A 16,758-nucleotide genomic window follows, 5' to 3' on the forward strand; every position below is an offset into this window, starting at 1 on the left:
CAGCAGCAAGTACAGCCCTAGGTGGCTGTGTGAGCAAGATGCTTGTTTGACGCCAAGCTCCTTCTCCCTTCCAGGACTGGGACACTTGTGACAGGGGCATCGGGAGGTCTCTGGAGAAACTCCGAGCCTTCAAGCGTAAGCTTGCCAAGCCCCTTCCTGACCGCCACGGGGAACTGCACTCGGAGCAGATCCGCTGCAAGGTAAGTGCCTGCTGGATCGCTAGTCTTGCCGGGTCGTTATACCAACGAGTGGAACGACGGTGCACCATGGTATTTTTTTATGTAAGTAACCAAGCAGTAGTGCTGTGGAGAGGAGGCTCCGCTCCTCACGGCTCCTGGGTTAGAGGAGTTGACGATCCGAGAACGTGAGGCCCGCAGTCTGTGCTGCCTCTTAACAATGCTAACGCTACATGTGCAGGAGCTGGAGAACACCCTGGATGAATGGAAGGACGACACGGCCCATCTGACCCTGCTGAAGGAGTCCCTGTCCAGCTACATCAGCGCTGACGACCTGTCTGTGCTGCAGGAACGCCTGGAGCTGCTGCAGCGACAGTGGGAGGAGCTCAGTTACCAGGTGAGACCCACCTGGGGATCAACCTTGAGCTGTGCCTAGTTCGGAATGCTGCCCCAGTGCATTGACAACAAGCAATTCAATCCCAGCCTTCCAGAAGAATCTCACATCTCTTTGGGACCCACTTTTCTCCCGATCTCTTGACAGCTACATATACTTGCATCACACCATCTCTCATGATCACCTTCGCATTCCCTGTCTGACTCTCAGTTCTGCAGGCAGCTACACATGTAAAGTGTGCCGGCAGAAATGGTCGTGTCAGACCAGCAACCTGTGCTTTGATGATTAGAAAGGCCTTTCACCTCACCTGTTGTGAATTACATTTCTGTGTAATCTGAATTGTATACCCTTTTGGAGAAAAGCATCTACTAAATTTAAGTTTAAATTTAATTACAATAGCATTGGTACATGGTTTATTGGTAAATTCAAGTGCAGAGTTTATTATACCGCTCTGAAGATGTGATGTTAGGAGCCAGGTAAATTTCCAGGCCCCAAAAAACATAGTGTACAGAAGGACTGGAGTTGGAAAGGAAACAAGAAGTTGGTCTCATGCAGAAGATGATTTTCAGGAACTCTGTTAGGGATTGTGAACCAAAAAGACTCTGCTAGGACAGTTTTCTTTTTCAAGACAGTACTAGTTGACTGATTGGGATCAAGTGTACTATGCACTATGTGTTGTTGTTATTGTTGTTATTATAATACACCTCATAGGTACTACTGGATTTACTGAGCTGACATGTTTCTCCAAAGCATCTTACTGTGTTACTTGCAATCATTTACCCATTTTTTTACAGCTCGATAATGTCCACATATCATGCCATGAGGGAAGTCAAACATAAGTCTGCGGCACTAAAAACATACCTAAGGAGCATAGTAACTGGTGACATGTACCGAGACATTGCTGTTCCTTTGTCTTGGCGACATTCACATGTGACCCACTGACTGTGTCCTCCACATAGCTCTCCCTGCGCAGGCAGCAGGTCAGTGAGAAGCTCAACGAGTGGGCCGTGTTCAGCGAGAGGCACAGGGAACTCAGTGAGTGGCTCACCCAGATGGAGAGCAAGGTTTCCCAGGCAGGCGACATCAGCATCGAGGAGATGATCGAGAAGCTTCGAAAGGTGAGCCTAGTGTGACATTCGGAAGCATTGAGCTGTATATTACTTTGCAATTGTTTCGTAAGCTAGACTTTGTCATGCAGCAGTTTTTGGCCCCACAAAATGTAATTGCTAAAACCGAAAAACAAATTGTCATGCTGGGTAAAATTAATTTAAAGCCTTTGCTTAATGATAAACAGTTTTATTACAAAAGTGAAGCTCTAAGATCTTATTATGCAAATATCATGACAGGTCGCTGCCTCATCTCTTTGAAAAGTGGAAACGTTTTAGGTAACATTTTCTATTAAACATACTCTTGGTTTGAACAGTCCGTTTTCAAGTTTCAAGCTTTATTGTCACGTGTATCGACAAATACAGTGAAATTCTTTTGCTCGAGTTCTCTCTTAGTACAGTAATGTATATTTGGGGGTGGGGAGTAGGGGGGCTAATGGAGGGTTATAAACAGCCAGAAACAAAATCAGAAAGGTGCAAAAACCAAAAAAAAACAAAAAAAAAAAAAGGTAGTGCAAAGAAAAGTGAAATTTACCAGGAGTGGGGTTCGAACCCACGGGGACACCTGTCCATTGGATCTTAAGTCCAACGCCTTAACCACTCAGCCATCCTGGTTGCATTAGCTTTCTTGTTATTGCCTTCTACTCTGTGCATATATAATGTTCATATAATATATAATGTTGCCTGATTGGTGCAGTGGGTTGGACCACAGTCCTGCTCTCCGGTGGGTCTGGGGTTTGAGTCCCGCTTGGGGTGCCTTGCGGCGGACTGGCGTCCCGTCCTGGGTGTGTCCCCTTCCCCCCTCCGGCCTTACGCCCTGTGTTGCCGGGTAGGCTCCGGTTCCCCACGACCCCGTATGGGACAAGCGGTTCTGAAAATGTGTGAGTGTGTGTGTGTGTGATTGATGCTTGCCTTGGGGAACCAAAACACTTTGGTCCAGCTCTGAACCCCTTTATATAGTGCATTCAATTAAGTGTCTGCCTGCTCAGTCTTCATGCACTTATATTCTTCATTTACCTGTTCACCTTGGTGTTCTCTGGACAGGACTACCAGGAGGAGATTGCTGCAGCAGAAGAAAACAAGCAGCAGCTACAGCAGATGGGTGAGCGCCTGGCTCGACTCAGCCCCGAGGGCAAGGCTGCTGAAATCGAGGCCAAGCTGAGCCGGGTTCGCGAGCGCTGGCAGCACCTTTTGGACCTTGTTGGGGCACGGTGAGAAGCAGGAAGCCCTGTCACTGGATCTTTTCTAGCTTTTACCATGTGCCCATCAGCTTCCTCCGATACCACTGTGCTCAACCTCTCTTGTTGTGGGAAGATAAGCGAAATCTGGCGATAACACTGTATCCCACAACCCCCTGTGGCAGGTTGAAGAAGCTCCGGGAAACACTGACTGCCGTGCAACAGCTGGACAAGAACATGAGTGGTCTGCGATCTTGGCTGGCACACATTGAGACGGAGCTGTCCCGCCCCATTATCTACGACTCCTGCACTTCCTCCGAGATCCAGAGGAAGCTTGACCAGCAGCAGGTGGGAGGGGTCTCTTCATCATTTTAAATATTCCTAATAAAGAGCAGAAAAACATAACTTTTATCCTGCTGCTGCTAAAAATAACTCTCTGGGAGATGTTTGGAGTGTCTCCTAATTGGTAATTTTAATTCACTAAAAGGTATGACATTGACCCACAAACCCATAAGCTAGGAATTCTGTAGTGGGTCTTGAGCACTTGTAATGTAAAAGTTTTGGATGTGTATATCCCCATAAGTCACCATAGACTGAGACGTCAGCTAAACAAACAAGCAAGCAAGCAAAAAAACCAACGCACGCAAAATACCATAATGCATTTGCATTTTCAATACCCGAGAAAAGGTATCTGAAAGCAGCAACGTTGCACATCTCCCGTGTCGGACAGGACCTCCAGCGGGACATCGAGAAGCACAGCACGGGTGTGGCCTCGGTGCTCAACCTGTGCGAGGTGCTGCTGCACGACTGCGACGCCTGTGCCACGGACACCGAGTGCGAGTCCATCCAGCAGGCCACACGCAGCCTGGACCGCCGCTGGAGGAACATCTGTGCCGTCTCCATGGAGAGAAGGCTCAAGTACGGGCCGACCCCTTGCGATGTGGCGCCCGCTGCTGGTTACAAAATTGGGGGGTGGTCATGTAGCACACTTACAAGTTCTAGCAAGGTGAAAAACTCTTAACTCTTTCCTACTCCTTGATTTTTCTAGTAGAAATCAAGTTGGACACTTGATCCAACCATACAGCTGTTGAGCGAGGTGGTATAAGGACCATAGCAATAAAACACATTTTCTTGCCCAACATGAACCTATATCGCACAACTTCATCGTATATAGAGGGAAACAAGTCAAAAGTTTTTAAAAAGATTTTTTGAATAGTTGAATGATCCCTCTTCTATAAAGCCTGTATCCTACCACCTTCCCTGGATAAATATCTCGAGAAGCTTTGGTATTTATTAATCTTATATTGAATCTTTCCAAAAATCAGCACCACGTGTGGTTTTATAAACTTTTTCATCCACGTCTTTAAAGATTCTTAATTTCTGTTGTGTTTGACTAATCGTTTATGTCTTACTTGCCTGTTTAATGTATACGTGCCTGCTGCTGCTGCTGTAGGATCGAGGAGACTGAGAGGCTTTGGAAGAAGTTCCAGGATGACTTCACACGCTTCGAGAACTGGCTGACGGGTGCAGAGAGGACAGCTGCCCTGCCAAACTCCTCCGAAGTGCTCTACACCGTGGCCAAAGAGGAGCTGAAGAAGTTTGAGGTTAATAAAACGCTCCTTCCCCACTTCGTCAGTGTACTACACATAAAGCTCTTAAAGGCCTCAAAGCTGTTGTTGAAAGTCTGTGGAAGGCAGTGCACCTCATCTGGGCTAGAGAAGTGTTGACATTAAATAAACAAAGAATCTTGCTTGAACCTTTATGGAGGTAATGGAAGCTCCTCTCATTTGACTGTACTAGAAGCTGATGCTTTTGTCCAAGGCAATTTGTAACATTACACTACTAACATTTTTCTGCCCATATAATCAACTGAGAAATTCTATTGGAACTACTTTGGTTAAGGGCCTTATTGAGGAGACCTTCAGCCAGAATTGAACCCGTAACTTTGAGGTCTAAAGGCAGCAGCACTAGCCACTACACTACCAGCTCTTACGGTCATGTTGATTTCACAAGCTTGGTGTGTGACTGTCTTTAATAATGGAACTGTTGATTTTCAGTTCTATTCATTGCCAAGATCCTAAATCAATATTGGAGTCCGAACTCCTGTCATCATAATGGTTTTCACACGCGGTCCTCGGCTTACGACGGGATTCTGTTCCAATGGCCTCGTCATAAGACGATTTTATAACCCCCTTATACTGTATTATGTAAACCAGAAGGATAAGGATATACAGCATAAACTATAAGCTTTTATGAATGCCACATTGAACAATAGGCCTTGTATTTTTCCGCATTATTCATGTTCACATAATGCTAATTTAGAGTAATGATAATGTACATACATTCATGCCACATTATTGTTTTCATCTTTGATTTCTAAATCTGTTTTCTTCCTTTTTTCTTCACCACCAGAATACTCACGTTTTTGCTTGCTAGCCATTATAAAAAGTAGCAGGAGTGAAATACAGCAACCAAAAACATTTTAAATAACGTTTTTCCTAAATAAAACCACTAATGCACCTGCTGATGGAGTAAAAAAGAAATGAGCTTCCTTTGAGCTGAGTTAGACGTTACGACCGAACTCGATCCCCAGACGGGACTCGAATATAATATAAAAAGGCTGACGAGATGCCTGTAAAATCTCTGTGCTCGTAAGTTGCATGTGTCAGAAGTCAAAAACCACCTGTGTATTAATCTAGCAGTTGCTCCACAGGCCATAAAGGAGCATGGTACAATTGTGGGTGTTATTACTGTCTGCATGTTGCAGGCCTTCCAGCGCCACATCCACGAGAACCTTACTCAGCTAGAGCATATCAACAAGCAGTACCGACGGCTGGCACGTGAGAATCGCACCGACTCATCTTGCCACCTCCGCGAGATGGTGCGTGATGGCAACCAGCGCTGGGATGGCCTGCAGAGGAGGGTGGCCTCGGTTCTGCGAAGGCTGAAGGTATGCGGAACTCCTCAATGTGGAGAGTGGGAGTTGTGAAGGCGTCCTCTGGGTGTGAAGAAACCACAGAGAACTTCTTCCTTGCTCTCATAGCATTTCATCAACCAGAGGGAGGAATTTGAGGCAGCCAGGGACAGCATCCTTGTATGGCTCACTGAGATGGACCTCCAACTCACCAACATTGAGCACTTCTCCGACTGTGATGTCCAGGCTAAAATGAAGCAGCTTAAGGTTGAGTTTCATGCTGTGCATGTCTGCTGTTTTCAGAGGATTATGTTTTTAGTAATTCTGGAGCCACCACGTGCAAACTTTCGGTTCCACCCTCTGCTTGTGCGAGCAGGCCTTCCAGCAGGAGATTGCCCTGAACACGGGCAAGATGGAGCAGATCTTCCGCCAGGGCGAGGCACTTATTGAGAAGAGCGAACCCCTGGATGCCACGGTGATTGAGGAGGAGGTGGAGGAGTTGCAGAGATACTGCCAAGAGGTCTTTGGACGAGTGGAGCGCTACTACAAGAAGCTCATTCACCTGCCGGTACGCACGTCGTCCGTCTGTCTGGTGTTTACACCTGTGTTGCGCGCGCGCACACACGCACACGCTCAGTTGCACATGTCCTTTCATCAAATCTAAGCCACTGGAAAAATTAAAAATAATATTATTTTCCTTAAAAGAATACCCTGTATGCATTAAGGGGTAAATCTTAAAAAAACTAGTTTACTCAAAGATTTCTCAAACATTAGACACAATGTACATTGTAAATCAATGTTACTGACATTTATTTAATTAGCTGATGCTTTTCTCCAAAGTGATTTACCCATTTGTATATTTCTGAGTAATTTCACTGGAACAATTCTGTAGGGTTAGTGCTTAACTCAAGGTTACTACAGCAGAATTTGATTCGAACCTGGGTCCTTGGGGTCCAAAGATGCCACCTGCTGTCGTATATGTAAACTACCGTATAATTCATAAATACATACACACTGTCTGAAGCCGCTTGTCCCGAATGGGGGTGCGGCAAGATGGAGCCTAGCCTGGCAACACAAGGCGCACGGCTTGGGGGGAGGGGGCACACCCCAGGCGGGATGCCAATCCGTCCCAAGGCACCCCAAGCAGGACTCGAACCCCAGGCCCGCCAAAGAACGGGACCCAGCCAAGTCCACTGCGCCACTGCGCCCCCCTATGCTAAATATACAAAGTAAAAATAAAAATGCGAACTGTAATGTAAGGTAAACTATTTTAAAAACAGAAGAACCTTTTTAAAATCATATCCCGTAATCTCATGTTTCATGTTCTCTCACTACTTCTGCCATGAGTGACTTGTGTTACTGGTTTGTCTACACCTGCAGAGAACATTTTGATCTACACCCCCATCCATGTAGCCAATCAGGACAGACCTTCGTTATGATTGACAGTTCTATTAGCCAATAATCGTTAAGCAGGTTCTTGAGATTGTCTAATCCATTCTCGCAAATGTCAGCTGGCCGAAGATGAACATGACGTCTCTGACCCGGAGGATGCAGCCGATCTGTCCAGCCTGCCTTGGAACGACAGTCTGCTGTCTCCCCTGCCCTCCTCAAGCCGCTCAGCCTCTGTGGCTGCCCTCCTGCGGGCTGAGCGCTCGGGCCAAGACACCCCAGCCAGCGTGGATTCCATCCCCCTCGAATGGGACCATGACTATGACCTAAGTCGAGGCCTGGAGACTATGACGAGGTCTCTGGCGTCTGAGTCGGGAGCCCAGCTGCAGGACGAGGACGAAGACTTCCTCTTGGGTGCTGCCTCAACCCTCTCAAGTCAGTCCTGTACAGTCAATCCCCAATGTCTTGTATGATAAGACCTTTGGCAACAGCCTCTCCATTTGTACCCAGGGTTGTGCTTTATAAAGTTAGCAAGCATCTAGCTGAGGCTTTTCTCCCAAGCAATGCTAGAACCTCTATCATGGATGTTACAGGAGGTGGGATTTGAACCTCTGATCTCTATGGAAGCTGTAACCACAATGCTACTTGACAGTATGGCATTAAGTCTTTTACCTTGCCATCGAAAAACACAGGCTTGAATCACTGCACCTAATGCAGTACTCTTGATCACTGTATTTTCCTGAATCGATATAGTGAAAATGACCCTGCTTTATAAATGTGTGAATAACAGCATATAGGACAGAAGGTAGCTTGGTGCTTAGAGCAGCTGCTCAAATCACACCCTCTGTAGTACCCTTAAGCAAGGTACTTACCCTAAACTGCTCCTGAAAATATTGGTAAAGGTATGGGGATGTATAAATGGGTAAGTTATTTTAAGTATCTTGATATGGTAAGCTGCTCTGGAGAAAAGGAACAGTTAAAGGAATAAATGTAATAATTCAAAGTAGCTTGGTTATTAATTAATTTGCTATCATTAATCAACCTGACTTTTGTTGATCTGTACTATGCACAATGTTCTTGTAGCTTGGTTTCTGCTGCAGATGAACCATGGACAGTTGTATCTCTGCACAGGTGAAGCGGGCTCCTTGGAGACACACATCCGGAGGCTGGGCAAAGCCCTGGATACCAGCCGCTTCCACCTACAGCAGACGGAGAACATCATCCGCAGCCGTACACCCACTGGGCCTGAGCTGGAGTCCACCTACATGGGCTACGTGAGTGTGGGGGTGTGGATTAATGGTGCACCATGACCTTTGGTTTTGTGTCTTAGCGCAATGAATTGTTGTCAATGGCCGAGGGAGGTTGGAGGAACAACGAAACGAATTTTTACTGTGGTCTACCACTGGTGGGATGTGTAACGTACCCGTTAAAGACATAGTCTTATATTGAAGATTGTTGGTTCAAATGTTGTTGCTAATATTAACTCAGTAGCAGCTTCGATCAAGATAATTACCCTGAATTTTCTCCAGTAAAAATACCCAGCTCGATAAATTGGTCAGATTCATCGGTATATCCCAGATGATGAGTTAATAAAAATAATAATGACTGTGGCAGATGAGGCTGCTTGGGGAATGTCGTGGCAGCATCGAGACGGTGAGGAGGGTAGGGTTCGAACTGAAGGAGAAGGAGGACGAGATGTCGGGACTCGCCAACCCCATCAGCACCGAGACACAGACCTCAGGTCAGCCATGCTCGACTGGTTAAATCTCTGAATGAGTGGGGTTTCAATAACTGAATGTCTGTTTATCGTAATATAACCAGAGCATGTATAAGGATACTTTTTACACTAGCCATGTGTGTGTAAAAAAAAAAAAAAAAAAAAAAACCACCGTCCCATTAAACACAGTATTGACTTTGTGCGACAGGCGTGATCGAGCGTTGGGAGTTGATCCAAGCCCAGGCACTCAGCAAAGAACTTCGCATGAAGCAGAACTTGCAGCAGTGGCAGCAGTTCAAGTCGGACCTCGGAAACGTGTGGGCGTGGCTCTGCCAGGCAGGGGAGGAGCTTGAGGAGCTGCGGAGGCTCGATGTCGGCACTGACATTCAAACCATCGAGGAACGCATCAAGAAGTTGAAGGTCCGTGCTTTTGTGAGGATGGGAAAAATTTCTTTTAGCGCTCAGGGGTTGTAAATTGTTCAAGACATGGTTTTGTCGTTACGTTATTTTTTCATGCTTTATAGTGTCCAGAATAAACCTCAAAGCTGATCGGAACTATAACGTCTGAGTAGGCAGTAGATGGTGTACTGGTTAAAGCTGTCACTGTAAATTCTGTTCCAGACTGCTGTCTCCCCTTTTTATTCTAAATGACTGCTTTTCCAAGCTGAATTTAATATTTTCAGTAGTAGACACGTCATTTTGACATTACTAATGTGTTGAGATGGACATTTATGTACCGATAACACTGCGGTGGAACGAGTCAACGTGAAATAACACGTGACCCTCCCGGAACTTTGGTCGACATTGCTGCTCTGCACCTGCTCACTGGTTTTCGTCCTCATCCTCCTCTACAGGAACTGCACAAGGCGCTGGACCAGCGCAAGGCAATCATTCTGTCCATCAACCTGTGCAGTGCCGAGTTCCTGCGGTCGGACGGCGGCGAGTCGCAAGAGCTGCAGACGCGGCTCAAGGAGATGAACAACCGCTGGGACCGGCTGGGCACCTCCCTGGAGGAGTGGCGTGGACTGCTGCAGGAGGCCCTCATGCAGTGCCAAGTAGGTCCCGGGTGCAAGCCCACCTCATACCCACTAGGTGTTCGTACCCGCGCTCACCTCCTCCGCATACCTCTGTGGACCGTATGGCGTAACAGCAACGGCAGACTGGGGCCTTTATGCTCTTGGTCATACAGCTGCTCACCAGGTGGTCAAGAAGCCAGAAATAGCCAGAGAAGCCTCCTAAGAGAATAAATATGAGTGTTTTCAAGTGTATCAAAATCTGGAAACGATTAGCATTCCAAATGACCGCTTGTTCTTCCTGTGAACATACCACTCTGCCGTTGAGACCCGTTCCTGGTTTTTCCCTCTCCTTCAGGACTTCCATGAGATGAGTCACGGCCTGCTGCTCTGGCTGGAGAACATTGACCGCAGGAGGAACGAGATCGTCCCCATTGACTTCAGCCTGGACAGCGAGATGCTCCACGAACATCACAAAAGGCTCACGGTACAGAGGGAGGCTGTTCCTGTCCTCATGGGGGAGACGCGGTATACGGTGGTATCTTGCGCAACTTGTCTCACTGCTGTTTTAAAGGAGAGACTCAAGTAAGGGATTCTGTTGGGGGGAAAAAAAGCCTGAGGACTACATGTAAAAAGAAAAATGAACAGCCGATCAGGTTTACAATGTTGTGTGTATGCAGAATAGCTTTTTCTGTTAATTCAGCTGATAGTTTCTCCCAAGTAACTTAACATTAATTCAGCACCTTTTTCTCCAAAATGATTTACTATGTTAAACTACTTCTTACTGGAATAGTTTAGTATAGGTACTTTACCCAAGGATACTACAGTAGGAAGTGGGATTCAAACCTGCAACCTCTGAATCCAAAGGAAGTAACACTGACCACTGCACCCCCTGCTGCATTGCCTACACTGTTGTACTTATTCCTTAAGGTACATATTATTATTTACCATCTGTGCAGCTGGGTCATTTTCAATATGTCAATTCAAGATAAATGCCTACTCTAGGGTACTGCAGCAGGAGTGGGGATTCAAACCCAGGCGCTTTAGTTTGAGGATGGTGAATCTAATCATTACGCCACCTGCAGTCAAGAGTGCTGATGTCATACCGCGTTTCTGACTATAAACTGCAGCAAATCCGGCGGGAGCTGCTGGACTCCCAGCAAAAAGTGACGCTGCTGCAGGACATGTCGAGCCAGCTGCTGGTCCATTCCGAGGGCAGCGACTGCCTGGAGGCCAAGGAGAAGGTGCACGTCATCGGCAACCGGCTCAAGCTGCTCCTGAAGGAGGTGACCCGGGATATCCGAGGGCTAGAGAAAGCTCTGGACATCAGCAGCAGCCAGCAGGTGAGTCTGTCGCTCAGAAATGTCAAATAAGGGTTATAGAGGTGTTTTAAAAACATGACGAGACACTTTTCTATTCGTGGAATACCCTGTCAATTTAATAACGTGTATGATTTTGTACTGTGAAGCATGGTCAATTTACCACTAGTTTTTTCTTTCTTTTTGTCTAATTCCAAATTGAATTGTATCACTAAGTCACAACTATAATTTTTTTTTTTCTGTTTACTTATTTTTTTATTTGTATTAACTCTGACTTGAAGAAAAATTTTAAACTTAAAATGTCTGAAAATAAAAATATGTCGTCCATGGAAGTGCTGCTGATTGTCGGTACATTCGGCCCGTTAACGTGCCATCTTGTTGTCAATGAACAATTCTCACAAACACCGTGGAAGTGAGTTGAATGCAGGTGGTCTAACTGTATGAGCTTTAACACCTTATTCAGGTTCTGAAGGTAAATACGGATCACGATTGCTCTTACTAAAATTTCACAAAACGGACGTGAAGGAAACGTAATTAAAAATAAACGTAAACTGTTTGTATCTCTGAAAATTCCCAACTTCATTATTCGTAATACGTAATATAGTTCGTAGTAGCGTTTGAAACCGATATATTTTATGATATTTAAGCATGAACCCACCAATTGCGTAGCTATAATTACATGCCACGTTGTTTTAACACCGTCATTATCCTGCTTGTCTGACTCTGTATGTTCGTTCTCGACCGCGGCAGGATCTTTCGTCCTGGTCATCTGCAGACGAGTTGGACACCTCTGGGTCCCTGAGCCCCGTGTCCGGGAGGAGCACTCCAAGCCGCCAGCGTCCGGTAACATGCAACCTCCGCTTTCCTATAATGCCGCGGATGCACCAGTATGTCCCGACTGCCCCGGTCGTGGCCAAAGTCACCCTGTCATGAAAGGGTCTCTCCAGCGTCCTCCCCGTCCCCCTGTTTTCCCACTCCTTCCGATCCCCATTTCCTCCCTGTGCGCTGTGTTCTCCCATGACCTCCGGGTTCCCAGCGCTCTGGGCTGGGCTCCTTCCTGCTCCCTTCGTCTCTGACCCTGTCTGTTTATTAAAACGGACTCACGTGACCTTAATTTAAAAATAGCCTTGTTTAGCGAGCCCGTCTCTGCATTCTGTCAGATTTTCGCCCTTGTTTCAAGTTGAGTTTGCAGATGTGGCTTCTTCAGCGCACATGCAAATCTGGCTCTTCAGTCATACTGTTTACCGGGTCTCCCCTGGAACCGGTGGCCTAGCTACTAATAGTATTCCTTCCTTTACCTTTTTCCCTTCTTCTCATTAAATTAATAATTTAATGATAGTAACTGAGGTTTGTTAGCTGGGTCAAGTACTTGGACTGTGATCAAGACTTAACAGTTCCATGGAAAGCATGGGTCTGAAAAGCCAGTGTCCTTGTTTTGTTAGATTTTTTTTCTTCTTTTTTTGCTGCATGTTTATTTTATACTTATTTTCCTGTTTTATTTTTTGGTTTCTTTTATGAGTAGCTTGTCTTTATTTGCCTCGACTGAACATTCTCTTTCTTTGCCCCCCCTGTTCATTGCAAACAGCCACGGGGCAAATGTAGTCTGTCACAGCCTGGGACCTCTGTCAGAAGTCCGCACCGCAGGTACCTTTCTCATGGTTTCTAGAACTCCTGGAAGATAATGGAATTCAGCCATGGTCTGGTCCACCCACAGACCTACTATGCTGGGTCTGTGAAGATGCCAATCTTGGACATGATGCTAGCATCTGCTAAGAACACTATACCTCCGAACCATTCATTATTTGGCCATCATAAATTACACCGATCTTTTTCCATTCTGTGTTTATTAAAAATGTTAAAAAAAAAAATTCAAATGTCTGAGATGGGATGCACCAACCACTGAGACTCTTGTCTCTGAATTTCATCATCTTCTACAATTCTAGACGCTGCCCATAAGCTAGGAGGTAGAAGCGCTCTGTTAGCATCACTAATGCTCTGCGTTGCTGCAGGAAACCTCTCGTGCTCTGCTTCCGCTTGTCCTTGGCTGCTTGACAAGGCTGCCGAAGCAACACTTTTGAATCATTGCTTCCCCGTTTCTCGAAAACGTCGCCAAAAACCCCCCGAAACGCCTTCCTCCTCCACGAGATGGCGGTGCGGCTATAACGGGCAGCTTCCGACGCTGCCGCTGGCCTCGCCCTGTTTGCTGGTTTAGCGCTGTGGCTTGCTGGCTTTTGTTTTGTTTTTTTTTTTTTTTTTCCTCTCCCGCTCTCCTTTGTGGTGCGCCAGCCTCGTCCCTCCGCTCACTAACGCTCTTCTCTCCCCCCCGTGCACCTGGAGCTTCTGTTCAAACTGTGTGGGTGCACTTTGGTCACTGCAGGAAAAATCCAGAGGGCGCCGTACAACGCAAACCTGCTCTGGGACAGATGCAGATTGCCCCATTTCATCAGCCCTCGCTGGTTTTTCCAAAAAAGCACATTCAAAGAAATTGTATATTAGGAACTATGGAAAGGTTAAGGAACCACATGCTGATCTTCTTGTTGTTCGCTTTGTTCATATTGTTTTTCCCTCTTATTGGTAACTTTTCCCTTTAACCATGAAAGTAAACAGGTTTTATGAAGGGGATGCCTTTATATTTTGCTCTGTTTCATACAGTAATGTCTGTCAGCAGTTTTTTCACGGTAAGAAATGATTACCGATGGTTTTAAACCAAAGGGCTGAGAAGATTACTTTCAAAAAGTATCTCGGCTGTAAGCGCTCCTAAATAAATCAGGCTAATAAAAATGTCAGCGAAATATACCCACGATATTTGGCACCATATCTGTGTGAAGATTGTGCCAGCAACCTCCCAGAAAGACCTTTGAGAATTTTGAAACCTCTAAGTGCTGTTATCTGCATGTGCTTACATTTGCCTCTGACACGTTCTGACCATACTTGTCAGTTTCCTAATAATTTCTTTTTCTGTATTCACTCATCTCAGCACGCTTTACTCAGAAAAGGTATTAATTCTGAAGGATTGTTTCTTTAACTTTAACTTTAGCTCCCTATTCATTTCTAGATGCATCATAAGGAGGATCCTCATGTAGATTCCATGTTCACGATGCAAATACCATATATGCATTATATGTTTTACACACGAATAATCCTATAGATTACTTATGTTGTCCAATATAAAAAAAAAAATTTATTTTTAATTGCATGTCTAGTAACGTCACTCTTGCCCACTGGTGCGCTGATTCAAAGGTCACGCTCTTAAAATAGCTACCATTCCACACTGCGGAGGTCAGTATTGTTTCACTTGGAAGTTGTTGGTCTTTCTTCACATTTAAATTGATTTAAAATCAAATTGTGGGTGTTTTTTTTTTTTTTTTTTTTTTTTTTTTTTTTTTTTTTTTTTTTTTTTTTTTTGGTCTAGTTTAGCAGCGAAGGATGCTGCCACTGGGGGTGTGGTGGTGCAGTGGGTTGGACCACAGTCCTGCTCTCCGGTGGGTCTGGGGTTCGAGTCCCGCTTGGGGTGCCTTGCGGCGGACTGGCGTCCTGTCCTGGGCGTGTCCCCTTCCCTCTCTGGCCTTCCGCCCTGTGTTGCCGGGTAGGCTCCGGTTCCCCGTGACCCCGTATAGGACAAGCGGTTCTGAAAGTGTGTGTGTGTGTGTGTGTGTGTGATGCTGCCACTGCCTTTGGGCCTCATTGTGCGAATTGAGTTGTGTCCCCAGTGGCTCTTCCTAAAATCCCAATTAGCTCGAAAATTGGACAGCGGCAAAGAAAGCGAGGTCTCCATGGAGATGGTGCCTGCCACCGAATCATCGGCGAGCTTCCAAAACTACCCGCCAGCACACACACCGCAGGGGGCATTTTAGGAAATGAGACAGGACAAGGAGACCTGAAAACAGCTTGATCTCCAACTGAACTGCTGTGTCGTCATCTTGTTTAAAATTAATCACTGGCGCTAATTTATTTTTGGAATCAGAGATTGTTACCCGAGAGCCCCATTTATACGTGGTACATAATCTGGGATTGTGCAGATTAATGACATGTCATTTTTTCTAACTATATAAAATTATAGTAATGGGGTGGAATTCTGTTCCATCTTTCTTCTGCTCTAATGATTGCCATGTAGAGTGAACATTAATGGGTTATCAGAAAGTGGATTATTACTGAAAGTGCTGCCCGAGATGCTCAGGCCTTATGAGAACAAACACAATGCATGATTAGACGTGCAAATTCAAGGTACCACGTGGTCTAATGAGGGCAGCAGGTGGGGTAATGTTTAGAGAATCATCTTGCAGACAAAGACTCTACATTTGAATCCTTCTCCTACTGTTGTATTCTTCATCAAGGTACTTGCCCTGAACGGATATCGGAAATATACCCTGCTGTACGAATGGATAAATCACTGCATGTATTTGAACATACGAACCTAACAGTGTCATTTTGGAGAAAAGTTCCTGTTAAATTAACAACAACAATAATAATATCTCATTGTAATAACGAAATGTTGATTTAGATAACAAGGCGTGGGAACGGATATTAAAGCCATATGGTTAATCTTCTTGACCTCTTACCATCTTGACCGGTAGCTGCCATTTCCACCAGCTGTGCCAGATTGATTCACACCCCAGCATTCCTCCCCTGGGAGTAATCTCTTGAGGGAGGTTGGGGTGGGTGGTGCCTGGAAGTGGGGGGACCCCATTTCAGGAGGCTTTGCAATGTCGTCTAAGGGAAGATCTGCATGTTTCGACTATCCGTAGCTCTGCAGCTGCCACTTTAGGCCTGTTGGGACGAGCTGTGCTCTGGGTTCATCACACCAGCAATGCACCGGTGCTGGGGAGTAGGGGGTATCTCTACAACACATCAGTCTACATTTCTGACAGCACAGGGGTTAAACCTTTATAGTCACATGAAGCTTTATTACATGGTGAACATTGTATTGAATGGTCAAAGTAAAAGTCAAAGTCAGCTCTATTGTCATTCCACCTATAGGTGAATTACACATACAGGAGAACGAACCTTAATTTCCCTTTGGACCTCCGTGCCACAAAGAACATGCAGTGCAGTGTGCTACGGATAAGATGAGTACAATTTCAGGGCAGTTCATTACACAGGCCAGAGCCTGGTGACAATATACACAATACTAATAAAAAGATTTGTATATAATATACAGTGCAAAAATGGAAACTATACAGGGCATGTAATTTATGCTGTGCAGGATGTATTTACACAAAGAGCATGAGGACTAGAGACAGTAAAACACTAGAGATTAGAGACAGTAGCGTGAGCCATAGGAGCAGCAATAAAATAAAATAGGGGGACAGCGTGTATCATGGCAGTTTAACAATTTGAGTATGTTTTTTTTTGGGGGGGCAGGGGGGTTAGTGCCCCCAAGGAGCAGAGAATTCAGTTGTTTGCATAACATGTGCTATTTCACTTAAAGTGACATGTGCTTTGTTCAAAGTGGCATGTGCTATATTTAAGTGACTTGGGCAGTTGTATTTTTTTTTCTTGTATATGGAAAAAGACCGACTGTTTCATGAGATGAGTGTGCGGATGGTCTGGGG

General features: G+C 45.5%; 1 protein-coding gene and 1 non-coding gene across 7 annotated transcripts in view; one reads left to right on the forward strand and one right to left on the reverse strand.

Annotated features, from left to right (window-relative positions):
* syne1b (spectrin repeat containing, nuclear envelope 1b) overlaps positions 1-16,758 on the forward strand; it is a 104,807-nt gene that overhangs the window by 84,352 nt on the left and 3,697 nt on the right. For 5 of the 6 annotated variants that reach the window (XM_018731297.2, XM_029258550.1, XM_029258549.1 and 2 more), the window contains 19 exons: positions 75-200; positions 418-573; positions 1,530-1,688; positions 2,721-2,887; positions 3,040-3,202; positions 3,585-3,772; positions 4,308-4,458; positions 5,622-5,804; positions 5,898-6,035; positions 6,145-6,336; positions 7,280-7,592; positions 8,289-8,431; positions 8,772-8,898; positions 9,083-9,294; positions 9,729-9,929; positions 10,246-10,374; positions 11,018-11,230; positions 11,957-12,049; positions 12,792-12,850. In XM_018731297.2, the coding sequence (XP_018586813.2) occupies positions 75-200; positions 418-573; positions 1,530-1,688; positions 2,721-2,887; positions 3,040-3,202; positions 3,585-3,772; positions 4,308-4,458; positions 5,622-5,804; positions 5,898-6,035; positions 6,145-6,336; positions 7,280-7,592; positions 8,289-8,431; positions 8,772-8,898; positions 9,083-9,294; positions 9,729-9,929; positions 10,246-10,374; positions 11,018-11,230; positions 11,957-12,049; positions 12,792-12,850 (3,113 nt within the window). The remainder of the gene's footprint in view (positions 1-74; positions 201-417; positions 574-1,529; positions 1,689-2,720; positions 2,888-3,039; positions 3,203-3,584; positions 3,773-4,307; positions 4,459-5,621; positions 5,805-5,897; positions 6,036-6,144; positions 6,337-7,279; positions 7,593-8,288; positions 8,432-8,771; positions 8,899-9,082; positions 9,295-9,728; positions 9,930-10,245; positions 10,375-11,017; positions 11,231-11,956; positions 12,050-12,791; positions 12,851-16,758) is intronic. The other variant, XM_029258552.1, reaches the window with a different exon arrangement.
* Positions 2,209-2,291, reverse strand: trnal-uaa (transfer RNA leucine (anticodon UAA)). The gene has a single exon. It is a non-coding gene; the product is annotated as a tRNA-Leu (tRNA).

Source organism: Scleropages formosus, chromosome 15 (genome assembly GCF_900964775.1).
Source record: "Scleropages formosus chromosome 15, fSclFor1.1, whole genome shotgun sequence".
Classification (NCBI taxonomy): domain Eukaryota; kingdom Metazoa; phylum Chordata; class Actinopteri; order Osteoglossiformes; family Osteoglossidae; genus Scleropages; species Scleropages formosus.